Genomic DNA, 27,269 nt, shown 5'->3' with positions numbered 1-27,269 from the left:
TCAGGGGTGTATCTACACTGAGAAAGATCATTCACAAAAAGGAACGTTTAAGAGAGTCTTTTGTTTCAGACTCTATAAACATGCTAAATGAGGCCCAATGTTAAAGTTCATGACAGTACAGACTGTTCAGATCTAAATTTGCATCTGGCAAAACCCACGAAAGACTTCTGGAACAATGTCCTTTGAACAGATTAGAGCAGAGTGGAGATGTGCGGCTATAATGCACAGCATTATGCTTTGAGAAAACCAAACACGTTAGACCGTCAAGCACAGTGGTGGAGGTGTGATGATTTGGGCTTGTTTTGCAGTCACTGAGTCGACCATAAACTCCTCTGCATACCAAAGTATTCTAGAGCCAAATATGCTGCACAACAGCTAAAGCTTGACCCAAACAGGGTCAAGCAACAGGACAATGATCACAAACACAGCAACAACTCTACATCTGAAAAAGAAAAGACTCAAACTGTCGCAATGGCCCAGAGTCCAAACCTCAGCCGTATTGAAATGTTGTGGTGGGAACAATGCATAACATAAAAAATGCCCCAAAAACCTCAATGCACTGAAGCAATGTGATTAAAAAAACAACAACAAAAAAACAAAAGTAAATCCTTCACAACAAATGAAAAATTAATAGTCATAAAATGAACAATGACTTCAAATTATTGCTGCTAAATGCGGTTCTACAAGAACTACCCAATGATGGTATGTGCTCAGTTTTTCACATGCTGCTTCTGCATTTTCCCTTTGTTTAATAATAACAGTGTAATTTTTAAATTTTTTGTCATGTCAGGTAATATTCACCTATATTTTTATTATTTTAAAACCTGGTTACAACCAGATTTTTTTTATAAAGCTCAGTAGTGAAAGAGGGTGCATGATAACAAAAGGTCACTCTGCAACAAGATTTCACGGTACTTCACACATCAGTCAACCCTGTGATGTCACAGGATTATAGAAGCAGAAGCATTATTTCACTGCCTGTTATTCTATATAACAGCATTATAAATGTCAGTTATCACACTGGTGTGGTGGAGTAAATAAATACTCAATAATATGAAAATGAAGGGAAGTAGAAGTACTTCAGAATGTGATTTCAAAATGTTTACCCTAGAATTTCTGTAAGCCATCTTTCATAAACAAAAACATTTTGAAAAGTAGTTAAATTAAATGGTTTAATTACACAAGTCTTACATCATTTATAAAACAGAAAAGCATATAATAAAAGAATATATTATGTCACATTCAAAACAAAAAGCTGTTAACTGACAGGAGAACAACTGAGCAGAAACTCTGTATTAAATTTAAATATATTTATCTATCGGTCTTTGGGGTATTTATTTATTGACGTTTTCATCTTCATCTTTTACATCTGCCCTTGAAGTTGTAACACTTGTGACTGTACATCTGTGGACCAGTTCATTAAAATTTCTTCAGTAAAGTACCTTGATATTTGCATGGAAATATCAAGGTACTTCCCATCCATGTGTGAGCACAGCAACAGGTGTAAGGTCTCACATTACTGCATAACACAGTCTGAGTGCATAAAATTTTCTGCACCTTTTTCTAATATTTCGAGTATTAATCGGCATTCAGTTTATTTTAAAGGTCGCAGAATCAGCATGTGTGAGATCAACTGTCAACATTCAGGCCAACCAGTCCAGCAGCAGCTGTTTTCTTCAGGCGCGGTGACTGTAGGGTGACGTGGTGGCGGGTAGTTTAGTCGTTAATCTGTTTCGTTTGAAAGCAGCAGAAGTTTCTGGAATCGATGGATGATCTCTGCAGAGCCCAGAGACACCATCATCTCAGCAACACTGGGACCTTGCTGCAGGTCAGAGGGGAAGAGAGGATCAGGGGTCAGAAAAGTTGACACAATCAACCCAGCCAGCATCCTGTGTGAAACACAATCAAGAAACAGCTTCCTCTTTCTTCATGCCTGCCCTCACCAAGTAAGCAGGGCCAACGTGGCGACTAAGTAGACGACTGTTTGTCATTACCGCCACCTTTCAAAAACGGTATTGTGGAGTTCAGTTGAGTCATTTCACATAAGTAAATGAACATATGGCACGTGCTATGAGTATTTTTCTGATTTCAGCAGCTAGACATGATTGAATCTGCTGATCTGCAGTTTGACAAACACAATTTTAGAAATGAGACTACAGAAACGAAAGTGATCTTTAAAAAATGACCGATGGACATTTTAAGTTCCTCGTATTATGCTACTTATCTGTCACTACTCTAAAGCACACAGTGTTCTTAAGGACGAGCAAACGTGACCTCTAAAGTAAAGATCAAAACGACAAACACTGATCTTTGCTTGATTAATTTAACCACAGACCTCACAACCTCATTAACATGCAGGTGTGTGTGTGTGTGTGTGTGTGTGTGTGTGTGTGTGTGTGTGTGTGTGTGTGTGTGTGTGTGTACTTCTGACAAATATGGGCATCTATATGCAACCTTTCAGATAGGAAGAATCAGGCCGGCAGCTACAATAAGACACGTGCAGAATAAAAGCTCTTTTAAGAACATATAATTGTTATATTTATTATGAAATTATTAAGCTTTTTTAAAATATGTTCGTTATTTTTTTAACTGCTATAACAAATCTTGTATCTACAACTCTTCATTAAAGACTGCAGTCTGTATCTGACGCTGGAAAAAAACAGTATTACATCATTGCAGGAACTTCTTTTAACAAAGTCTTGTGATCAGTATGGGAACTGGATGACTTTGCAAGAAAAGGTCAAAACATCAATTAAATGTAGTTGGGGTCAGAGCTGAACTGTCACCACTGAATTAGTGACCACCTCTGCTTGTGGACTTCTATTTTAACTACTACAAATACTTATTGACTTTTTAGAACCCATTGGGAGACAAGTTTGAGAAAAGACGAGCACTATAGTAATTCAGAACTAGCTTTACTTCACAGATTTTGCACATTTCCGTGTGTTCTTTTTCAGACAAGCTGCAGCGCACATTACTCCCACACCTGACTCATTTTTAAACTTGTGGTTTCCAGTTCTGACAGAGTTCAACTCAAATGGCAACAAGTGATATTTGATAAAACTTCTGCAGGTCATTTAGAAGGTGATACGACTTTATTTATACACTGCTTAAAAAATTAAAAGTAACATTTTCAAAACACATAATGACTATAGACTGGGTAACGTTTTAGGAATGAAAGATGGCACATTGTTTGTTGGAAATGATCACCTTACAGATCATTGAATTCAAATACACACAAGAAATCAAAGTGTAAAAAATAATGCAGCAGGCTACTCCATTCTGCTTAAATTGCATTGTAGCAACTCAGAATGACACTCAGTCGTTTGTTTGGCCCCCACGTGCTTGTATGCGAGGCTGACAATGTTGGCGGACGCTCCTAAAGACTGAAGTTGATATCCTTATGGCGATCTCCTCCCAGATCTGGACATTGTTCATTTGAGCTCCTGGACAGTCTGGTAGCTTAGACTGGAGCCAAACATAATGTCCCAGAGGTGCTCTGACCAGCGTAGGGTCTGAGTGGGTCCAAGGATTTCATCCCAATACTTAACAGAAGGGGTGCTGTTGCTTAGCCTATAGAGATGTGTGTGTCCCTCTATGGATATGCCTCGCCAGACCATTACTGGCCCACCACCAAACCAGTCATGCTGAACGATGTTACAGCATTATTTTCTCCACGGCATCCCCAGACCCTTTCACGTCTGTCCAATGCTCAGGTTGAACCTGCTCTCATCTATTAAAAGCACAAGGTGCCAGTGGTGAACCCACCAGTTCTAGTACTCTATGGTAAATGCCAAACATGCTTTACAGTGCTCAGCAGTGAGAACAGGGCTCACTAAAAGATGTTGGGCCCTCAGCCACCCTCAAGAAGTCAGTTTGTGATTGTTTGGTTCGAGACATTCACACCAGTGGCCTGCTGGAGGTCATTTTATAGCTCAGATATTAGAAGATATGATATTAGAAGTGACACTGACCCTAGCCAAATGCAAAACTAGTCAAAAAGAAGTCAGAAAAGATGAGGAGGGAAAAATGTCAGTGTCCTCCACCTGTAAAACCATTCCCGTTTTGAAGCTTGTCTCATTGTTGCCTCTCTAGTGCACCTGTTGTTAGCTTCATTAACACCAAAGCAGCTGAAACTGATTAACAACCCCCACTGCTGCTTGAGAAGAAGAACTGACTTGATCTTGTACTCTGATTAAAAAGTGTTCCTTTATATTTTAAGCAGTGTATATATTTGTTTTTGCTTTGCAACCACATATGCAGATAGTGTATAAGATGAAAACAGAGTTCGCACTATCTGTAATGAAAACACTCTACAGGACGAGGCTGAGTACCTGCTGACCGCTGAGAACCAGACGTAACAGCTTCATCACCTCCCTGTACTTGGTGGCTTTAGCCTGCTTAGCCACAGCTTTCAAGTCTTTACCGAGTCGATCCACCGAAAGCTCCTCGCTTCGCTCTTCTATCAGCCTAAAAGCACAAATTCAATTGTTTAAAATCACATTGAGAGACTGAAACTGTAAGATGAAAGATGAATGAAACAGGCTGTACACACTTCAGCACTAATGAAGCAATGTGCTGGGCCTCTCCAGTGAGTGATGCCACCTCCTGGCTGGAAAAGGAAGGACGCACCCACAAGTAAGAGTAAGTGGGGCTTACAAGCTCCTTCAGGAAGGATATGTGACCCTGTTAAAGAGAGAAGAGGATTGTTTCCATAATAGTGCACACTGTTTGGACATCACACTAGAAGCCACACCAGTGTAGGACAGTATTTAACTACAGATCAACAACTGACAACAGCTGGTTTCATATCCTCAACATACCAGAAATCAAATGATAGGAATGCACACAAACGCACTACAGTCACTATAAGGTCTATATAATTTAAATCTTCACTAAAAAGGCCAAGAACCTTTTAATTAGCAGAGGAAAACAGAGTTAAACCAGAGTAAAGTCATGGTTACCTTACGGAGACGCAGAACCCGCCTGATGTAATCCTCGCGCAGCACATCCTTATCCTGGATCTGTTCTGCGAAGGCCTGATAGATTTCCTCCCGCAGATCTTGTATCAGCAAATCACACTGCTGCTCATCTTCAATTCGCTGCTGCAGGTGAAGTCTGTCATAATCACAGAGAGTTTCATTTACCTCGTAAAACGAATATGTATTTATATATTCCTTTTCATCTCTTCTTTTTAATAAGACTTCCTCATGTTCCACATAAAAACAGACACTTTGGATTACTCTTAACAACAAGGTGACATTTTGGGGAATGATTACTTAAACTTAATGTTTTGCTGTTCTTGAGTTAAGCAAAGATCCATTGAGCTTCACTGTGATGCGCTCGATTCAGACATTTCAAACTCTAGACACTTAAACTAAAGCAATCAGCAGGAATGAATTCCAGTAGAAAGAAATCTACACTGCGTTAAAATTGCAGTTGGAAACATTTATCATCACCAGAGGAAGTCTGAAATAGGCTGTTCTGTATCTTGAATTGCTCATTAAAGGCAAATGTTTTTTGTTGGGACATTTGTTGGCAATAACATGAAAAGAAAAAAAAAAGCACTGGGTTTTAGACGACTCCTTTCAATCTGTGTCTCATGGCCTCACACTGGCCAAACTAACAGTACTGAAGCCTCAAAGCCGGTCTTCATGAACACGCTCATGTTCACTGCAGTAAAAATATAAAAACAGCTGTATAAGAACCAGTCCAGGATGCGGCATCTTTAATTATCAAAGATCAAGATCAAGATGAAAAATCTGCACTGATGCACTCTCAGAGTACCGAGTACATAGTTCTGTGGCTCATTCAGTCATTATCATGTGAAAGTTAGAGTGACTCACGTCTGCATGATAGAACACGATCACTTCAACAGACTGAAGAATGAACAGACATAATGCATCTTTCCTCTTTTGCTTTAAAAATGAAATAAGGCCTAAATAAACAGAACCTAGGCAATAAAACCAGGACGTATAAAGTTCTGACTCACCTGTTGAACTCTGGCAGCTTCTCGAGGTCTAACAAAGCAGAGTGAGTCGTGATCTTTGAAGGGTTAAACTCAGAAATCAGTTCATCTATCCTCCTCCCCATTCGATTAGCTATATGGAAACACAAGACGTTGGACTTTGATATAATGTTCACTGTTTATAGTCACAGTTTTGCAGAGTCTCCCATCACTCACTGTTGAATCCAGATCCACAGTTGGTTGTTGTATCCAACAGAGCCTCTGGCAGGACTCCGTCTCTCTTGAATGTTTCGATGAATATGTCCCCCTGCCTCTTTGACAGTTTACTGCCGTCTTTGTTCATCAGCAGCGGCAGATGTCCGAACGTGGGCGACTGCCATCCAAGAGCCCGGTACATGAGGAGATGTTTGGAGGTGGAGATCAGCCACTCTGAACCCCGCAGGACATGGCTGACCTTCATGTAATGATCATCTACAATGTTGGCGAGGTGATAGGTGGGGAAACCGTCTGCTTTTATCACCACGGGATCCCCCTCCACCTAAAAGTGACAGAGGATGTGTTTAAAAACGAGAGGAGCCAGAAGAAATCTGGCAGATAGACTGAAAACTAAAGGCAGGTTTTTGCATTCAAGTACCACTGTTAACAGCTCATTATATGGACTACGCTTGTTTTAAAAGCACAGTTACAATCTGAACCTCAAGAAATTTTAAATTTATTTCAATCAAGCAAGAATATTTATAGTCAAACATTAAAAAAAAACAACAAAAACATTAGCTTTATTAGACATGGTTACACGTTTAGCATGAAGCCCAGTGAAAAGCCCAACCTGTGCAACCTCATGCCGATTCCATCCAAAGATCAGATCCTGAAAAGGCTCAACGCCCTCTTCCAGACGAAACCTGATCACATATGAGGCTCCCTGAGCCAGCTTCTCCTGGACCTGGTCGGCCCGCAGGTGACGACACCTGTTGTCATACCTGGAGAGATGCAAACGCTGTCAGAACCTTGACAAACAAAAGCACTCAGAGAGCGCAACTCTCTATTATATTAAGATATAGTCATGCAGTGTTTGATTGTGTGAAACTTTATGGTGTCATTGTGTCGTCGTAGCGCGTCTTATTGAAAAAATTAAAGGTTTGCTGTCAGTTTTCTCCAGACCCTTTCATATCATATATTTCTTGAATTTTTTCAGGGCCAACTTTGACCTTGGCACTAACGATGAAGGTCAAGGTGCAATCCTTAGCCAACATGTTACTCAGGTCCCCCATGGCCTAGTATATTGCTGTGAAGTGTATCGTCTGAAGTTTGAAGATGATACATTAAAAAAAAAAAAAGTGGGTAATATAAAGTTTTTTACTGATTTGTGTTCTGAATTACCTTGGAGTCTGCCCCGACCTTAATGCCTCTTTTTTGAGCAGCTCCAGTCTCTGAGAGCTGCAGAAACAATAGTAAGCGTGATCACTGGCAACAAGCTGCCGGGCTGTCTGATTGTAGAGGTCGAGTCTCTGAGACTGCAGGTATGGACCTGTCGGGCCACCTCGACGTGGACTTTCATCTGGAGGTATACCTGTGTGAAAAATTCAGCTTAGATGGTGGCAACAACTTAGCCAAACGCTTTTAAAGTCAATCCCCGGTATTTGTGGGGGTTAGGGACCACACCTGCCCTCAAAACCTTGAGACCCCCTCTAAAAACGCTTAGAACTGCCTATTTTAATTTTCCCGGGATCTTTGTGTTTGTAATTTCTGTATCATGCAATAAATCAGCAAATAATTTGGAATAAAATCCATGAACTGCGAATAGACGGGGATCGACTCTATTAGGATTTAATGCAGTGATTGCATTGATCCATTTACCCAGTGTTATTCAGCAGATCAACCCTGAGGAAAGACACAATTTTCAACACAGTTTTAAACAGAATGAAGTTAGCAGTTCTGTAAGAACTGTTTAATGCGCTTCAGTTTTTCAACAATATTCAAAATTCAGCCAGTAGTTTCTGTGTAAGCATCAGATCAACTGATCCCTCCTTCTGTGTTAGCCATTACCTCATATTAATAAAACACTCAAGAAAGCACAGTGTGCAAAAAGCAGATCTAAAGACAACTTTTAACAAACTTTGAAAAACAAAGAAATGGAGAACCACGGCCCATATTTGTGTCAGACTTTGTTTTTTTCAAGAGACATCTTAGAGATATCTCGTATTATATAAATGTTCGATATATGTACAGACTGAAAAATAAAAGGAAATGTTTACTTATTTCTTATGTTGTTATCTTAGGTTCATTTTCTATTTACTGATGTAAGTAGATTCTTCACTTCACATTAGATGAAAAAAATGAAGTGGTCATGATTGTGTACAAAGAGCTACGTATTACAGAGTCAATCCTTCTGGACTAGTGTCTCTTACCAGCCCACTCTAACATGTCCTCTATGGACTCTGCTGCTCCTGGTACCAGTCTGCTCTGATCAGTGTCCTCCAGCCGCAGGATGAATACACCTCCATACTTCTTTGCAAATATGTAATTGTAGAGAGCAGTTCGAAGTCCGCCGAGGTGTAGGAAGCCTGCAGAACAAAGTATTAAATGGTTACAGCATCCGATTGCAGTTTTGAAGGTTGTGTGTGAGAGAGAGAGCCAGCACACACACAGCACCAGAACACTAAAAATGAACCAGAAAATGCATCACTAATGTTACATGTGGAACTACTCTCTTTCACAAGAAAAACCCTAATCGTTATCAATCTTGTGACTTACATCAGATAAAACTTGCAGCTGCACTCACACTTTGTGCTGAACAAAACTATCTGACATAAGCTGAAGCAAAAAACACGCAAAGGCTTACGCTGCACCATATCCACGCTTCTTTGCACGAATGCCAGCAAACACCATGTAACATTTATTATTGCCTATTATTGCTTTGTCTAGGTTTGCAGTGCAAACACTTCCCACACACACACACACACACGAGTCATTTTTGCCAGAGTCACTGTCAACCCACATTTTTTTAACACATGGAAATAAATAAAAAATACTGAAGTCAGTTTAAGTGGAAAATTACATTCATATATGCATATTTTTGTCCTCCACAGTACCAAGCACCGTATACAAATGGAAAAATACTCAGACTGCATATCATATAAATAAATTCTAATGAATACTCCTTTATTTATGTCAGTAATCACTGATATATCCCATGTGTAGCATTTAGTGAATAGAAAATTGTGTTTTTATTGAAAAGAATAGCTGCAGCATGTTTTAAATAACCTGACATTAAAAATGCGAAAGCTACTGAATATCTGGCAGTTATAACCAGGACTATTGTTGATTAAGATTTAACTCTAAAATGATGTATATATATATATACACAAATCTAGATCAACACCAAAACTAAAAACAGCAGACTGCTCTACCTCTTTCAGTCACTGCCCATTGACATACATGAAAAACAATTCAGATTATGGGACAAAATCCTTTCCAAGTTTATATGGAACGGTCACAGACTGAGAATCAAATTCGAAACACTACAGATAAGAAAGGATAAGGAGGGTTTGGCACTCCCAAACCTTTAAGCATACTTTCATGCTGCACAAATCAGGTATATAATTTGTTGGTGTGACAATGATTATGAAGCCAAATGGAAGAATTTAGAAAAATCAGTACAGGGAAGAGAAATGCAAAGCCTTATGGGAGACAGAAGAAGCAATGAGTGTAATTAAACAGCTGAATTAAGTCACTCAGTTTACGTTAAAAATGTGGTTTAATCTGGTACGAAAATACAAACTGGAAAAAGAGCTCAGACTGCTTCGATGGACAGCTTATGATAAGGGTTCTATTGGTTGTATGAACCAAAGATTTAAACAGTGGATTCCTAATGGATTAACAGCAATATGTACACTAATTAAAGATGGGAATTTTATGAACTTCCAGGAGATTAAACAAAATATGATCTAAGCAATCAAGATCATGATAGATATTTGCCGATTAGGGACTTTTTTTAATAAAGAAGTAAAACGTAGTGTAAATCTGGATAAAAATTCAATAATCAAAACCATAACTGAAGCCCACAATGCAAAAAAAAATTAGAATAATCTCTACAATTTACGAGCATATAATGGAGGCAAGAGGGTGTACAACAATGTATGTAAAACTGTGGCACAGAGAGTTGGGAGTGAACATATCTGATGAGGAATAGTCACAAATTTGGAAAACACAGCAGGCAACAACATCATCATCACGTGTCTGGAGATTGCATTGCTGGAAAAATGTAATTCGATTTTTTATAACACCCAAAATTAGGAACAAACACACTTCCTTCACACTTTAGTGTGTTCTGGTTCTGTCCCAAGATCACAAAATTTTGGGAAGATGTTCAGTTAGCTATAGGTAAAATTCTGGGTTGTGCTGTATCTAAGTCTTGTACATTATTATATCTTGGTGTCATTACGGGAAATGTGTTGAAAGAAGATAGAAACGTACTGAAAATTATGCTTGCAGTCGGTAAAAAGGCAATCACAAGGAAATGGAACAAGATAGACCCACCATCGCAGGATGAATGGATCAATATTATAGACGAAATACAAATTATGGAACAGCTGACTTACAAAATAAGGACTCAGGAAGATCAATACCATTGAAAAGGGGGAGAAATGGACTGATTACATAAACTCGACAGGACAAAGACCATCACATTGATAATGAGAAACGATCAAATTGTAGAAACATGGTGACCCAACACGTTCTTTTTTCACCTTTTTTTAAATTATTATTATTAATAATTATTATTATTAATAATAATAATAATAATAATAATATTTTATTATTTTTTATTTTTATGTTCCGTTTTGTTGTTACACTCCATCTCCCTGTATAATGTTTAAAGAAAACAATAAAAAGAAAGTATCAAAAAAACAGCCATGAGACCACAATCAGACCACAAGTTAGACGAACAAAACTGAAGCATAAAAATATCCATCTAAAAGGATTTTGGGGGCTGTTGACAGTTTTTTTTTCTCCATAATTCTTTCAACTAAATTTACCGTAACACATGTTTACAGCCAGGTCGTGCAGGATACCGAAGGACCTTACCTGTGGGACTGGGGGCAAACCTGACCCTCACCTCCCCCTGCACCGTTGAGCAGCACCTGTCGCCTGCTGCACGCAGCTGGAGCTCCGTCCGTCTGTTTCCGTCCGACGTGAGGCAGCGAAACCCCCTGCGGACCTCCAAACTGTGCAGAAAAGACCGCGTACAGGTTTTAAACCACCGCGACATGATGACAGGTCACGAGGACACGAGCAGCATCCTCCAGGGTTTTTCACGCTCTCCCTCGCGCGCTGACCCGGCCGCGGTTAGGCACAGTTAGCCACGAGTGTTGCTAAAACCGCAGTAAGCACAAAAACAGCAACACAGTAACAACAGTAGCAAAAAGACAAAGTTTGTCCTCACATGTGCAAATGCTAAACCGTGTTTATTACGTAGGTTACGTTCTTCTTCGTCGAAACTAAACCGGAAACGAATCCTTCAGACGTAAACCTGCTTACCGCCGCCTGTCGGAGGAGCGCTCGCTTCTTCCTTTAGGTTTCCTGGTGGCAGTACTGCCCTCTACAGCTGACTCTGTGTATAATTCAGTATCGTTTCATTTGGATGCCACACGAAATAAGAGCCGGTAGCTTTTATACTTGAGATAATATTTATTTTATCTCGTGCATCCAGGTTGTTTGGTTGTCTTATTCTACTGATGTCCGACTCATTTTACATGGTACTTTAATATTAACTTGGCCCGACCAGTGAAAATACCCTTTCTGTCAGTGTGAAGAAGCCTTACTTATATTTTTTTCTCAACATAAGAAAAAAAGTCCAATTTCAAAGGAGTTTTTCTAATTGCTAAAAAAAAAAAAAAAAAATCCAATGTAATGAATAAAATAAATACATAAAATAATTCTGTCAGCACAATTAAATTGTATGAAATAAACATGTAAAATCAGAGAAAAAGTTCTGGTAAGCCATTGTCGTCGTTTTTGTTAATCACCAGAAAATGTCCTACTTTATTTGCACATTTATTTATTTTACTGTGGATATATTGTTAGGAAATAATAATAAAAATAAATAAATAAAAATGAAAACAAAAATCTATCTATATTAGATAATGAAAAAACAGGAACGTTTCTGTCATTTAATTAAATCTACTGTATAACTTTACTTCTGGTGTAATATGAATGGCTGTAAGGGATTCCTTTATCAGGACAAGCTGTAAAGATTATGAAAATATATGTGAATGTGTAAAATTGATTCCCGCCTTTACATTTTCCAAAGCTGTCGTCTGGGTCAGATTAAAGTGTTTTCTGGGCGATTCTGAAAGGTCAAATGCACTGCAACTTAAAAAGTTGCAGAAGCACATAAAATACATCAGAAAGAGAAAATAAAACACCACAAAAGCACACATACAAAAAAAGAAAACTCACAAAACATAACTGTTCCATGATTTGGGTGAGACAATATTGTGAGGGAGCAGTCATAGGACAGTGAACTAACAGTAAAGGTTAATACCAAACATGTATATACAGTTTTAAATGAACCATGCAGTTAAAAAACACATCACCTGCATCTTTTTCTTCCCCACAACACAGATAAATGCTCAGTTCTTTCAAGCGTGCCTGAGGGCAGTTCTTCACAGCTGCCACATTATTGTCTTTCTTTGTGTTTTGTGTGTTTTTGCAACATTTTCCTATTTGCTGGTATTTTCTTAAGTTGCAGTCCAGAGCCTTATGTTTACACCTCTGTCATATGCCAACACTTTTTTTTCTTTGCAAAAGATTAAAAAAGACAACAACAAAAAACTTTAGAGATATTTACAGGCTCCATGCAACAATATATAATTAGAAAATATGCCACATGTCCTCCCTATCCTATTACCTTCAAGGGTGGCTGATATAATAAACCCTTCTCTCATTTCCTATATACAGTTCGTTATATTGTTATAAGTATTGTTATATACAAATACTGAAATATAATAATAATAATAATAGTAAATTAAACTTTTTGTTAATTCATTCAGCAAATACTCATGTACTGTTACATGAGCCAAAACTTTCGCAATACAATTTTATTTGCTCTCCTTCCAGCTCGTGGTGACCACACTGAGCACACAGTGAAATCATTTAACCTGAAGTGACTCTTTGTGACGTAACAGTGATATTTATAAATATTTCTCTTGAGTTGTGGACCCTTGTTGTTTGTTGCCTATTCCATTATCATAATAATTTTGAAATATGGTTTATTTAGTAGCGCTTCTGCTTCTCTGAGGAGGAATATCTTAATTTCTAAAGCATCTAAACACCAGTTAAGTGATGTTTAAAGAAAACAAGCATCAAGACTGATAATGGGTTTGAATATGGAAACATTGGGGTAAATACAAATGTTTGCAAATGTCCTTGAGACCACAGAAGAAGCTTGGCAGATGAAAAATGAATCAAAAAACTCAAGGGTACAGAGAGCCGGGGAACACTGGGAAGTGAACCAGCAAACAAAACAAAGTGATAGCAGGGGACACCACTGTAAGTCAGATGAGAAACGGCTGGGGAGTAATCATGAGGCCGTATGCCGAGGGATCACTCAGGTGATGTAGGTCAACAACAGATCTCTTAGTCACACCTAAGAGACGTACAATCCCACATCTCATGGTTAACCTGTATACTTACAACCAAATGTCATGATTCATAGATGGATGCACTTTGAGATGCAGATGTTGGACCTGCAGCAGCATTTAGGACCAAATTAGGTTAAATTACAACATGAAACTGCTCGCAGTCTTGACCAAAACTAGCAAAAAGTGATTCAATGTTAACCTCAGAGGATTGTGCAACATAACAGGTTTCACACTGACAGTAAATTCTAGTTTAGAGTAAGTCACAGTTGTTTATATTAGACACTTTACCAGCAACTCTTGTCGAAGACAGGAACGGGTACATAAACAATGTGTACATCCACTTTGGGCAGACAGTAAGAGACATACACAGTCTGGTAGGTGGAGCAGCTGAAGTTCCTGGTGCTGAGACAGGACAAGAAGTGCTTGGTGATGGATTTCAGCAGCGGTTTCATGTTGACCTCCATCCACATCTTGAACAGATCTTGATTCAAACTCCAGGCCTCAAGGGGCGGTGTCCTGCAGGTTTTAGATGTGTCCTTGATCCAATACAGCTGATTTAAATGGCTAAATTACCCCCTCAACATGTCTTGAAGTTCTCCAAGCACTGGTAATGAACTAATCATTTGATTCAGGTGTGTTGACCCAGGGTGATATGTAAAACCTTCAGGACACCAGCCCTCGAGGCCTGGAGTTCGACACCCTGCTGCAGAGGGACTGCTGCCAAGTCTAATTCCCTCCACACTCAACACTGTCCCGACAGTCATGCTTGATGTCTGTGGCAGCAGTGAAGGAGAGGCTTTATTCATGTGTTTCACCAAAAAGCTAATCAGCATTCATATGGTTACATATAACCTAATGTTTAGAGCAGTAAGTTAGCATATCATGGGATGGAAAATATCCATGTTGTGACACAGCAAAACAAAAAGAAGGAGCAGAAAAACTCATTGTATCCCTCACTGGTCTTCTGAAGAAAGCTTGTTGAATTCATACCATAAATGATGCACGTGTCTGTTGTGTTCAAGAAAAACAAGTTCAAGATAGCATCTGGGACCTTCAAATTTATGACAAGTGGAAAAGTTAAATGGGAAGAAAAAAAGAAACTTACGGGAGAGCTGAACATGACCTGAAAGCAATGTGTTAATTAACCCTAACATCTGACTGTGATTCATTAAATAAATAGCCCAATGCCTCCCAAACATCCATGAATATCAATAGCCATGTTCTTTTCATAAGTAGCTAGAGAGATGTAATACGATACACTGAAAACAAACAATGTGCATAAACAAACCGTCAACTTTAAGAGGAGCAATAAGACTTGTTATACACCAGCGAGTGTGAGTTAGGATTGTTTTTCTTGAAGTGCTCAAGAGTGTGTCACTCACAGATGAACTGCGGACAGATTTGTGAGGCTGTCTAAAGGTTCTCATATGTCCTTAATAATGAACTAATGTTAGTTCAGGTGAGTAAAAAGTGTTGGCAGTAAGAAGCAGCGCGACCACTCGCCGTTAATTCACCGGCTTAAATTAGTACATCTGGACATCACGTTGTAATAAGAACCTGGTGCGTGACATCAAAAGTAGTTCAAGGTTGCGTTGCGTGTGTGAAAATGGCTTGATTATAGTGAGCCAAAAAGGTAATGGAGACATGCCGTGATTTCTTCTCCTTTTTCATATTGTGAAATAACTTTGACGTATGTTCTCACTGCACCCGTCGGACACCATTTTTCCTGAATCGATTCACTCTGGTAAAACCTGTATTAGTATTTAGTATTTATTTATTTATTGTCATTGTCAAGAACAATGAAATTGCGTTTGGGGCTTCCATACAACCCAAAAAAAAGAAGAAAATAATAAATACCCCTTAAAACCCAAGTGTACATATTTAACCCAGTGTGACTCCAATGCAATAAGACAATCCTTAGCAATAATGTTCGTAGAAATTCAGACAAAGACCTGAGAAACATGACAAAATACAACAATGCAACCCATTCAATATTATTGTACTGTGAGATATGATATCAGATATGATAGTTATCTATTCATTTCTCTTTTCAGCCAGAGCAGCAAACCAGTTTAACTGGATCTGCGTGTGCATGCCATGCTGTGTACGTGTTTATGATAACAGGCAAATGAAGCCTCTCAAAACCCAAAATAACTTGTTTTCAAAATGATTGGACGCAGCATTTACTGTAGATATGTTGATTTTACAGAGCGAACGACAAAAGTTACTAAATGACAGAGGAAAGCCTGAAGACTGACAAAATCTCTTTTTCATCATTGGGAAAAAAGTCAGCCTTTATTTTGGTGTCTACAACAAGTTGCCAAGAAATCCAAAAAACAAAGTGGAAGTGCAACCTGCTATTCAGAAATAACTTTATGCTGTATGTCTCTTGCTCCACTTTATACACACATTCACAGACAAAGCAGCAGATTCCTTGCCGTCATCTACATAAAAGCTCTGATTACAATATGATACACTCCTACAAAAAAAGAAAAAGGGCCAGCCCTCTTGAGCAACAGGTAGGATTCAGCCATCATCACCGGTGTCACAGTCACAAGGAAACACACCCTTCACTCGTGCGCCGGTGCCTCCAGTGTCAGAAGACAGTGTTTAACAGAGGCGATTTACAAGACCTGAACAACTCTACCTACAGACGTGATCTGGTAAGAAATCTGGCTTTGATTTGATTTGCTGTTTTATCATTTTAAGTTCCTACTCAGCCTTGAAACTCCATCAAAAGGACATATTGCTCATTTTAAAGCTTATCACAGACTTAACTCATAGATCTACTTCTATTCAAGAGATGTTTTTAATCACTGCTGCATGTAGGCTTGTTATTCAGTAGCAAACAGACGCAGACAAAGCAGAAAATCCCTTCAGCTCATAATAATTTGGTCTTTCTTGCCCTGCGAGGGTTTACCTCCAGTGACAACGCGCTATTTGCGGATTGCATGCATGGGAATAACAGCTACCTTATTAAACCAAGAGTCTTCAGGTTGGTGTGTTATCCTCGAAGAAATGGCATCACTGTGCTCTTTACAGTGGTACCAATAAAAAATATGACTTTCTAAAGGAGATCAAAATATTTTACTCTTGTTCATAAGAAAATATACTACACTGAAAAATCTTTAAACACAGAAGCAGGAAAATATTAAATTCAAAGTGCATACAGCAAATAGTACAAGTTATTACACGTCTATAAGTAAAGCATAAAAAATAAAGTACTTCTTATATTTACTTATTTTTACTCGAACATAAAAGGCGTCTTTAGCGGGGATGGCTTGTTTTATTTTTTCACGTTTTCTTATTCTCTATTTTATTCTCCACAAACTGACAGTTCAGATGACTGCCAGTAACAATGCAGTACTATTTGCTTTATATATCTCAAGCTAACATTTAGAAAAACAACAACTCTGAAATGTCATTTTTTATATATATATATTACATGTGTTTATTTTGAAATGTTTGCAAATTTGGCTATGCTGTGTAACCAGCATTAAAAGTACTAAAGTTTTCCAACACGTTCTGTCTTTGAAAATGGCAAATTATTCACAAAGTGTCTCAGTGGTGTTGGTCTTTCAAGTACAAAGGGCCGAGGAGGAGGAGGACATTTTAACCTTAAATAATTATTTGTTCTCGCTGTTGCAACATATGATGAGGCATAAACAGGGCGAGAGTTTTGGGGGGAGCCGATGTGTAAAATATTTGTATGATAAGAACTGCACAATTTATCTATAACATTATAGGTTTTTCTCTTCTTTTAGTAAATGATTACATTTTGACTGTTGCTGGATTAGAAATGGTCATTGTGTGTGGCATAAGTAAAAATCAAATTTGACCTCTTTTTTAAAATTTTTTTACAAAAGTCTTGTAAAATAAAAAATAACAGTTGAGGAAAAACTCAAAAAGCTAAATAAGTCATGTTGGTTTTGTATGTTTCGTGAGTGTGTGGCCGCTTTGTGGAAACAAACAAACCTCCCAAATGCAGATCAAAGCTGCTCCTTATAAAGTAATCACATGTATATTGATAAAGCTTTTGGTCACCATATCAAACCCCTTACAAAAGAATTGACATGTAGGTGGAGGCCCATGTTTGGTTTGAGTGACTAACGTGTAAAGGAGCAGCATTTCAAGATACCAGCATGACTCTCAATATTGCGTGCGAGAATGTTTGTACTTCTTTATATGTTTCTCAAGGAACAGAAGCAAGTGCCTAACATTGTGACAATGGTGTCCACGGCCAAGCGTAACGATGAAGTCATCGGTGCATTGCGTGATTTCACTGTACTCAAACAAACGGACAGTTCTGTGAAAAGCAGCAGCAGCAGATTTGGATAAAGTTTTAGGTCATTTCTGAAGGAAAGTGCCACAAAAGTCAAAATTAGAAGGTTTGTTAAAGGAATCACTCTACTAGTGATGACAATTTGCAATGTGGTTTATGAGCAGGGTTATGTGAAGGTTATCTTTGTTTTCATTGTTATAAGCCGTGTGAGGCAGGGTTTCAGCATTCTTTCCACTAATGCTTCAGTTCTCCCATCATGCTTTAATGTCACTTTGTTATGGGTTACTTTAGGTGGCTGTATGTAAGACATCTAACAGCCACTCCCTGATTCCTTTCAGCCACTAAACACACAGGCATTCGAGTGAAAGGTCAGTAATAGACTGACTTTTCATTGTTTGCCTAAAAAGATTGGTTATATAATGTTTAAAGCTTTAGATGGCTTGAGCCACAAGCGGTTCGCCCCTAATTTGATGATGTCTGACCAAGATGTGATATATAGCACTTTGATACTGAGTGCCAGTTATTTAGACATCCCGATCATTAATCCACCTGTTAGTTATGTGATGCCTGTAGTTCCTGTAATGCCTGGATGACTGTGTCAGCTGCTTTCTCTTCTTCTCTCCCCAGTGATTTTCAACACAAAGCCCTCACATCTCATGAGACTGGTTGCATTATGAGAGCTCGCTACCTGTTCCTATTGGTTTACCTACTGGGGAGCTCCTTTGGTAAGAGGAAGTTTTGTGTGTTTAATGTATATATGTATAAGAATCAGCAGCTCATTAAAAGGAAAGACCGGTGGCATGATTGGGGGAAAAATCTCCTAAACTGACAATAAAATCACATCATTACAAATGTTGTTGAGATATTTTCATGTCCCTTTATTCCCATGACCTATGAATCATAAGGAACATGACTATTGTAGCCCCACAAACATTACTCTGCTGCTGTAAATACGCACTAGAACAATAAATCTGCATTCATCCACACAAGCTTTATTTGCTCAGGTTCAGTTAATGTTGATTAAAATCTTGCCAGAGTGTGGAGGGAAAGTACTCAGCTGATGTGCTTTGCTGACACTCACATAAGACCAATGGCCATTTTGCCTTGGACAGTAGATTAAGAAACTTACACATGATACACTTTAAATACTATAATCTAAAATTAACGTATTAATATTTATAAGATAATATTAATACTTCTTTTTTTTAAAAACCCACTCGTGTTCAGGTGGCTCATGAACTTCTCGTAACTGTCAACTTTGCTTTTGATGCTTTTGATGATGACTACTTTCAGCTGTGGATTTATACATATTTGTTTTTTCATGACACCAGTATTTATTTAAGCCATGAATAATGAAAATGAGTCAAAATGGTGCAACAATGGTGCGGTTCATGTGTGTTTAGGTAGTTTCTAGACAACAATAACGGGCTTAAGCAGATAAATAACAATGGGTTATTTCTTAGAATCAATTCTTACCACTGGTTTTACAGAAAATGTTTTTATCCTTTTACTGTTTATATTTTATGCTTTGTAAGGTGGCCTTGGGCTTTAGAAAGGTGTCCAGAAACCAAATTATTATTATTAATATTATTATTGTTATTACAAAACCAGAAACATTTTGACCAAATATTATTTCAGCAGCACAATTTTAAAGCTACGTGTACCTTCTTGGTCATTTTGTGACATCTTCTCCCGTATATGATGCCAGTATTGTTGACAGTTTCAACACTTCTCTGTAACCAGTCTCTTAGAATAGAATAGGAGCTTCTTTTTAGCATCAGCATTTTAATAATATACACTCGAGAGAGAAAAAAAAGCATTTTACTATTACAAATATACAAATCCGGGTGGTTTTTGATGCCCTTCTACAACCTCATTAAACAACAAGCTGGGACTTTGTGTAAAATTGTAACTGAGAGGTGTGGATTGTATGCTTCTGAAAAACTCAAACCAAATCATTTATACTAAATCATGTCACTAATTAGCCCCACACAGCCTTTAAATCAGCAATTTAAAAAACAAGAAAAGAGTTTAAACATTTGGTATGCTATTTCCTGGCTAATTTTGCATTAAAAATAGGACTTAAATAATTTCCAAACTCTGCTGCTTAAACAAGTTTTGGGGAAATGCATTGGTAGGATTCAGCTCTAACATGCAGCTCTGTCTTATCCCAACAGCAGGATCCAGTGCACAGAGGTAAGATCAGGACACAGACATAATATTTACACTTGTAAATTTTACACTCTTCTAAATGCAATAACCTGTATAATCTTTATTTTCTGTAATTGGTGGATCGTGCAGTAATGGAGTATGCACAAAAGATGCCTGCACACAGGTTAGTGTAACTGTAGCACAACACAACACAAAGCTACAAGTACAAACGTCATATTGTTATTGCTTTCTATTCTTTTAAAACATTTTTTCATGCAACATATGTTGAGCTGACTTTGAATATATGCAAACAGTCAGTATGGCTAGGATATTATTTCATTAGCGTGGTTGTGAGATCACAGGTACCGTCATGAGATTCTTGTTATGACTACAGTTGTCAAACTGCCCAAAACGCATACCAAAAAGATCAAGATTAGCTCATGACCTGTTCACATCGTTTTTTTCACTGAGCTTGATTAAATACTTTTGAAGAGTGACTGTGAAAACACTGGGTAGTGCACTGGTGTGGGTAAACATGTCAAACAATAGATTTCCCAGTATTTGATGCGAGTATGGCGAAATGCTTTATCACGTTAAGAAGATGAAAGATTATGTTTCATGACAAATATTTTCAATATTAAAGATTTTTCTTTAATATTGAAAATATTTTTCTGTGTTATCTATGAATACATTTTATTTCGGAATTAAATCACTTCTACTTTAATAACTTTTATTTTGTGACATATCCTGTTTTAAGAGCATTAAGCAAATGTTGTAAAAAGATTAATTTAGCTAGCTAGCAGCTAAATTAACAACACCTACCTTATTATAAGAACAGGAGACAGTTTAGAAATTAATTCAAGTGGCATAAATCTCACAGCATAGCATAATATTGTTCCGATTTGTAGTGTCAGCCCAAAGTTCGCTAAGATATGCATCTGAACAAAATCTCCCCTGGGCAACTGGAAACAAACTAAGTGCTGTTTATATGTGTATATGTATATAACAACGATCAGCATAGAATCAGCACACCTAAATCAGATACACTTGCCATAAAAACTGCGTCATCTATGGTGTGAACCTGTTGTTTAAACTAAATGACAACAGTAACTTCAGGACTTCTGACATAGTCACATTTAAAAACAAACTCTTTATATATCTTGCTATAATAATTCAGATCATTTTTATTGTCTTATTTTATTCTTTTTTTATTTTAACAGTTATTTCACATAATAAGGCCTTCAGTGTGGTGCTGTGGTGTTTTAAACAATGATGTTTTTATTGTTATTCTTTATGCTGCTGCCATAATACAGCAATTTCCTTTGCGGGATCAGTAAAGTATTCATATGTACAACTATATGAGAGGAATTATTAATCATGCAACCAGGCAATCAGTGTAATAAATCACAATCAGACAATCAGGCACAATTAATCTCATTGCTTTTGCTTTTTAGTTATTGAAATATTATTTTTGTTTTTGGTTTCCATCTTAGTAATTTTTCCACTTGTCATAAATTTCAAGGTCCCAGACGCCACCTCGAACTTCTTACAGTGTGTGGGCCTGCCTTCGACAGACACGGGCGCAGATGTAATGCGAAAGCTGAAAGGAATTCTTGAAGCCACAATGGATGTGTACACGTTTATGGTATGACTTCAACAAGCATTCAGCAGAAGAACAGATGTTACAAATTCCAGTATGACCAGTCAGGGATGGACTAAGTTTGTTTTTTTATTCTGTCACAACACTGACATTATTTGTTGGTCACTAACTTATAAATCCTGTTGACAGTAGGTTTCATGTAAGCAGATGAATGCTGAGTAGCTTATTGGTGAAACATGTGAGTATAAAGCCTCTCCATCACTGTTGCCACAGAAATCAAGCATGACAAGAGGACCAATTTTGAGTGTGGAGGGCGCTCTGGAATTAGACTTGACTGCAGACGCTCTACAAAATCAAGATCTGGTCAGGATGTGGTTGGAGGTCAACATGAAACCGCTCCTGAAATCCATCACCAAGCAGTTCTTGTCCTGTCTCAGCACCAGGAACTTCAGCTGCTCCACCTACCAGACTGTGTAGGCCTCTTACTGTCCTCATCTTTATTTCTGTAATTTTGAGATTTTAGTATAATAATCCAACATCCCACGTCTCCTCGCAGAGTGGAGGAGCTCAGTCAACACTATTCTGAGATGGATCCAGTCAGGCAAAAGTGGATCTACACATTCTTTATGTACCCGTTCCTGTCTTCGGCAACAGTTGATGGTAACGTGTCTAATACCAATAACTTTTTCTTCCTATAAACTAGACTTTACTTTCAGTACAAATATGTCACACGGTATTGTGAGGTTAGCATTTAATCACTCTTTGCAAGTTAAGGTCAAAAATAGAAACTGTTTCACATTCATATTCCAGCTAAACCTTAATTTATCGTAACTGCTGCTATAGGCCTAAGCGCTGCATTGTGCATGTGTTATCAAAATTGTACTTACACAGGTTATCAAAGTGTTATCTAATAGCTGTTAAAGTACTGCAAGCAGATTTGGAAATGACCGTGTGCCGGGAAATGTATCTGTATCGCCTTTCAGACACTCACACCGTGGCCCTTTACATGAAAGTTACAGTGCCAGTCTTTGTAGATCAAACATGTTAACATCATCTTAATATTTACATATTTACAACTCAAAGGCATGCAATGGTATTTCCTACAACTTTTTTCTAGAAGTGTCTCTCATTATCATGTGACCCTCAACAACTCTTTCACAAGCAACAAAGTTGCTTCTTGCTTGTACTGGCATGGAGACAGCACAGCACACAGCTAAGCATCTAATCATTTACTGAGGTTTGCTAAACGGTGTGTGGATGTGTTCAAAACAACAAATAAATAGGTTTTCTCAAAAGTTTTGAATGTTTCTGTACCAAATTAGCAGCTGTCACTAACTGAAGGTGCCAACGATGTTATAAATGTCATTCATGCAAAAAGCCTGTTTGCATAATAACGTCCAAATAAGCCTCTTGCAACAACTTGTGTTACTTTCTTGAGGTCTTTATTTGGTGGGTTTTGAGGTATTAAACATTTGTAGACAGAAAAAACAAATAGAAATAGCTTTTAAAGTGTTTAAAGGCTTTGATAAAAAAAAAAAAAAAGGAGGCACCAAACTTACTAGATTTGGAGCAGTCACACACAAAAACCCCGACAGGGAACACTGTGCAGGGAATGGGGTGGGGATTGCATTCTTCTGTGACAAAGAGGAAAATCATTGTCCAGAAGTTAAACAACACAGGACAGGGTCAAAGTGCAGCTAGGGCTAATAATGTGTTTTGTTCTTAATTAAGTTATTTGGGTTTTTAAAATGGATAAAATCAAATTTAAAAGAAGCAAAGTTCTCATGTTAGACAATAAAGCATCAGAACAAATCAAGTGTTATGTTTTACTAAAATATGTTTGCAGTTTTTATCTTTGACAATCTGCATTTGTCTGCAGACAGACTGAAATTCATTAAGTCACAATTAAAGCTTCAGTTTGTTCAAATGTTGGAGCTAACTGCTAGTATGTACACAGTCGGTCAATGTGTGATCTGTGTGCAGGCTGTGTGAGGCCAGATGAGGGCAGTGCGGAGTGGCTGATGAAGAACTTTGGTGCCTTCAGTGTCATGGCCCGCTTGAAGGACTTTTCAGAGCTCAATGTGGTCTTCAATGGAGTGAGTTACAGTTTTTCTCAAATGCAAAACACATGTCACAAACGTTACCACCAGGTCCCCCAATGTCCAAACACAACACCCTTCTCTAAAGCTACATAAACACAACCACACCTTCCCACTGCAAAACTCAAACTCCCACACCAAGAGAGCAGCTCGAAGCTGTCAAAACTGTAAACACTATACACAGCATTACACACTACAGCAAAACAATTGAAAACACAATGCTCAATTTGTGAGAAGGTTCTTTGGTTCATAACTGCCAATGCATATTTTTATAAACTGTACAGTAACGGATCGTCATAGAACCCTGCAGAGGATTAGGCATTTAGATTTGTGAGTTTCACATGAAGACTATAAATCTATAAAAACATCCTGCATGTACGTACACTACTGTAACACAACTCAATGCAAAAACAGAATCTATCGCACACAACAGTACTCTCGGAAACATGATCAGGGTGTGAAGTCTTTATTGTCTACACGGTCTTTTTACAGTATTACACACAGTCACTGTGCGGCATCATGTCGCCGAGCTGCATTGGGCCACATCACCTCATCCACATCACAGGCTATATTGTCCCTTGCTAGGCACCGCGGGAAAAACGCCCTGGAATGGCGAATCCATCCCTGGAAGGCCTCCACTGGGATGTCAGCACAGGCCAGCTCCATTGCCCGTACGAGGTTCTCTCTTGTGTATGGCTGTCTGTCATACACCTTCCATCTCCATGATGAGAAGAACTCCTCTATAGGGTTCAGGAAAGGGGAGTAGGGTGGCAGACAGACGTTTAAAAAGTGGTCACTGTTGGTGGTGAACCACTCTCTGATTTGGTGTGTTTTGTGGAAGCGGACGTTGTCCCAAATGATCACATACATGTGATGTGCTAGCCTAGGATGGTGTTGTTGATGGTCCAGGAGGATGTCTTTTAGCTCCTCTAGGAAGGTGAGGAGACGTTGGGTGTTGTAAGACCCAAGGACAGCATGCCGGTGGACAAGCCCCTCCATACCCATAGCTGCACAAAGAGTAATATTACCCCCCCGTTGGCCAGGAACCTCAGTGATGGCTCTTTGGCCAATGATGTTACGGCCTCTTCGCCTTCGTTTCTGGAGGTTGAAGCCAGCCTCATCCAGGAAGAGGTACTCATGGGGTCTGGCCATCGCGTCCAACTGCATTATCCTCTGTGAACATGGAAAAGCGTACAGGTGTTCAGAACGGTCAATCAGGTAGCACAGTATTGTCCAGAAGTAATGTAGGCCACTAAGCAACACAGTATGTCCACTAACTGTGGACATTGATGTATACGTACTTGCACATACTCGTAACATTGTTCTATGTGTCGCGCAGAGTTGCGCTCAAAGGGAACCCTGTAGACCTGTTTCATCCTCATCTGTTGGCGCCGGAGAACTCGGTCTATTGTGGACACGCTGACAGCATCAATGTTCTCAAAGTTTACATTATCTGCAATGACTTTGTCTCTGATCTCTCGGAGTCTAATGCAGTTGTTCTCACGGAACATATCTGCAATGAGGGTTTCTTGTGCCGCTGTGAATATGGCAACCCTCCCACCTCTATGTGGCATTCTTTCAGCTCTAAAGAAAGAAACATGTGTTGTCAATTGACTGATTTATATGTAAAACTACATGTAAAGTAACAGACCACTTTCACAGGCCTGTAAAACTGTAGTGTGACAAAGAAAGCAATAGCGTACTATACCTGTTGTGTTGTCTAAATGCCTTGATAATGGTGGCCACGGTGAACCTACTCAGGTTTGGATGTACTCTTCGTCCCGCTTCAGCCATGCCATGGACAATGACATGATCAATTACTGTTGCTCGCATATCATCTGTTATGATGGTGCGAGGTTGTCTTCTTCTCCCACCTGGACCTTCTCCTCTCTCTTGTTGGCCTCCTTCTCTTCCTCCTCTACTCCGAACTCCTCTTCTTCTTAGGCCTTCACCTCTTCCTCCTCTGATCTCAACCCCTCTTCCTCTTTGGCCTGCAGCTCTTCTCCTTCCGCACGCTCGAATGCTTTCATCCATTGTGATTGTTTGGCATCTTCACCAAACTATGCTTTTATAGGTGGGGTCACATCATTAGCAACAGGTGTCTTCAATTTTGAGTCGTTGTGTGTAGTGACTGACGCCAGGTGTGTTCCCTGTGTTCAAAGATTCGTGACTGTGGCAAGCATTTTGCATCACATGGGCTTTCATTGAGAATATGAGCAGAGTTGTTTTGCAACATGTGTTTTAGCAAGGAAAAATGTGTTTAGATTTATGAGTACAGAGGGTTGTGTTTTGTGAATTGTGTCTTCATGTGACATGTGTTTATGGTACTGGAATATGGTGGCTACATTTAGTAAATGTGTTTAGACTACTGGTCATTTGGGTTACAGGATTGGCTTTTGTGTTTTAACATTTTAGAAAAACTGTAAACTGAGCCTTAATTAAGATTTTATGAATTTTATACAGCTGTTTTTATGGCAATCTGGACACTACAGAGAACTCCACCACAACAAATATCGCTGCTCCACACTTCTTCCTGTTCTTCTTCTCTTACTCCTTTTTTTTCTTCATTCACAGCTGGAGGTTCTTAACTTGTTGTCTCCAGCACAAAAGGCCGAGCTGCTCATGAGCCCTTATGTTGCCAGTTTAGACAATGGCACATTAGCCTTGGTCTTCCACAGTCTGCTAACAGGGGAATCTGGCCCATCACCCACTGCTGGCCCTGGATGGGGCCCCAACTGGACAACCCCTGGGTACCCACCCTCCTATCCAGTACAGCTGTCACATCAGCCAGGCCTCCAACAGGTACAGTAACAGAGTGCGCATCCACCTGCAAAAATAATTGAAGATGTTTTCATCTCTAGAAAAAATATTCATAAAAAATTTAATTCAGTAAAATTTAACAGCCTCTGCTTCATTGCACATCCAGGTCGTAAATGGATTCATGTCAGCCTTCAAACCCATCGGGAGCTTTGTTCATAATTTTGTGTCCTTCACACGTGAGGTACACAAACACACGCGCACACTCATGTGTTGCCACTCTCTAAGCTGTCTAAACAGCTCTACAGCCAGTTAGAAAAAATGACCCCTGACCTGTTTTTTCCAGAGAAATCCGTCAAATATAAGAAGCACCACTTTGACCCAGTTCCTGCTCAACTGGACTCTTTCTGAGCTGGCTGGCAAATACCAGCCAAGCGCACCTGAGGTCCCAGAGGGACCTAAGTTTGATGTGACAAATGTAGTAGACTGGTATCATTACGTTGTGAAGCCGCTGTTACGGAGGTTTTTGCCCGATGAAGAACTCCTGATGCATGAAAACATCACGCTCGCTTTCCACGAAGTGTTGTAAGTCGGAATTCCTCATTTACATTAATGGTTTCCATTGAAAATAGGAAAACTATCAATAATGCATCAGTGATGTAGACACATCAGCGGCTCTAAAGCTCTATCCAGCAACGCTCTGTTAAGCCTGTTTTAGCTTGTTTTTTTGGTTTGCTATGCTGTATAGTGACCCCATTCTCTTTGCTGTGCT

General features: G+C 38.9%; 2 protein-coding genes and 1 pseudogene across 2 annotated transcripts in view; 1 reads left to right on the top strand and 2 right to left on the bottom strand.

Annotated features, from left to right (window-relative positions):
- Positions 1 to 1,611: 1,611 nt before the first annotated feature.
- ears2 (glutamyl-tRNA synthetase 2, mitochondrial) lies at positions 1,612 to 11,342 on the bottom strand. Its single transcript, XM_085355665.1, has 10 exons — positions 11,051 to 11,342; positions 8,374 to 8,529; positions 7,346 to 7,535; positions 6,795 to 6,945; positions 6,185 to 6,506; positions 5,993 to 6,101; positions 4,965 to 5,118; positions 4,556 to 4,686; positions 4,335 to 4,470; positions 1,612 to 1,822 (listed from the first exon to the last, which is right to left on the bottom strand). The coding sequence occupies exons 1-10, from the start codon at positions 11,232 to 11,234 to the stop codon at positions 1,724 to 1,726; spliced, it is 1,632 nt and encodes a 543-aa protein (XP_085211791.1). The 5' UTR covers positions 11,235 to 11,342; the 3' UTR covers positions 1,612 to 1,723.
- Positions 11,343 to 18,479: 7,137 nt separating this feature from the next.
- The window catches only part of mslnb (mesothelin b), a 33,364-nt gene continuing 24,574 nt past the window's right edge, over positions 18,480 to 27,269 (top strand). The window contains exons 1-10 of the mRNA XM_085355664.1: positions 18,480 to 18,615; positions 20,068 to 20,086; positions 20,192 to 20,225; positions 21,564 to 21,686; positions 21,915 to 22,114; positions 22,198 to 22,301; positions 23,625 to 23,737; positions 26,315 to 26,542; positions 26,667 to 26,741; positions 26,844 to 27,082. Of these exons, the coding sequence (XP_085211790.1) occupies positions 18,480 to 18,615; positions 20,068 to 20,086; positions 20,192 to 20,225; positions 21,564 to 21,686; positions 21,915 to 22,114; positions 22,198 to 22,301; positions 23,625 to 23,737; positions 26,315 to 26,542; positions 26,667 to 26,741; positions 26,844 to 27,082 (1,271 nt within the window). The remainder of the gene's footprint in view (positions 18,616 to 20,067; positions 20,087 to 20,191; positions 20,226 to 21,563; positions 21,687 to 21,914; positions 22,115 to 22,197; positions 22,302 to 23,624; positions 23,738 to 26,314; positions 26,543 to 26,666; positions 26,742 to 26,843; positions 27,083 to 27,269) is intronic.
- Positions 24,250 to 25,251, bottom strand: LOC146630218 (uncharacterized; annotated as a pseudogene).

This window comes from Diplotaxodon limnothrissa, linkage group LG6 (genome assembly GCF_057381915.1).
Source record: "Diplotaxodon limnothrissa isolate DT_005_m linkage group LG6, D_limnothrissa_male_GT1.1, whole genome shotgun sequence".
Lineage (NCBI taxonomy): Eukaryota > Metazoa > Chordata > Actinopteri > Cichliformes > Cichlidae > Diplotaxodon > Diplotaxodon limnothrissa.
This window is presented reverse-complemented; position numbering and strand designations above follow the sequence as displayed.

What these genes read in the sequence shown, in the direction of transcription:
- ears2 (XM_085355665.1), bottom strand. Translation starts at nt 11,234, where the DNA reads ATGTCGCGGTGGTTTAAAACCTGTACGCGGTCTTTTCTGCACAGTTTG. An exon ending in GTTTGCCCCCAGTCCCACAG is followed by an intron (nt 8,530 to 11,050) that starts GTAAGGTCCTTC and finishes TTTGTTCTGCAG; the next exon opens with GCTTCCTACACCTCGGCGGA. An exon ending in ATCGGCATGAGGTTGCACAG is followed by an intron (nt 6,507 to 6,794) that starts GTTGGGCTTTTC and finishes TGTCACTTTTAG; the next exon opens with GTGGAGGGGGATCCCGTGGT.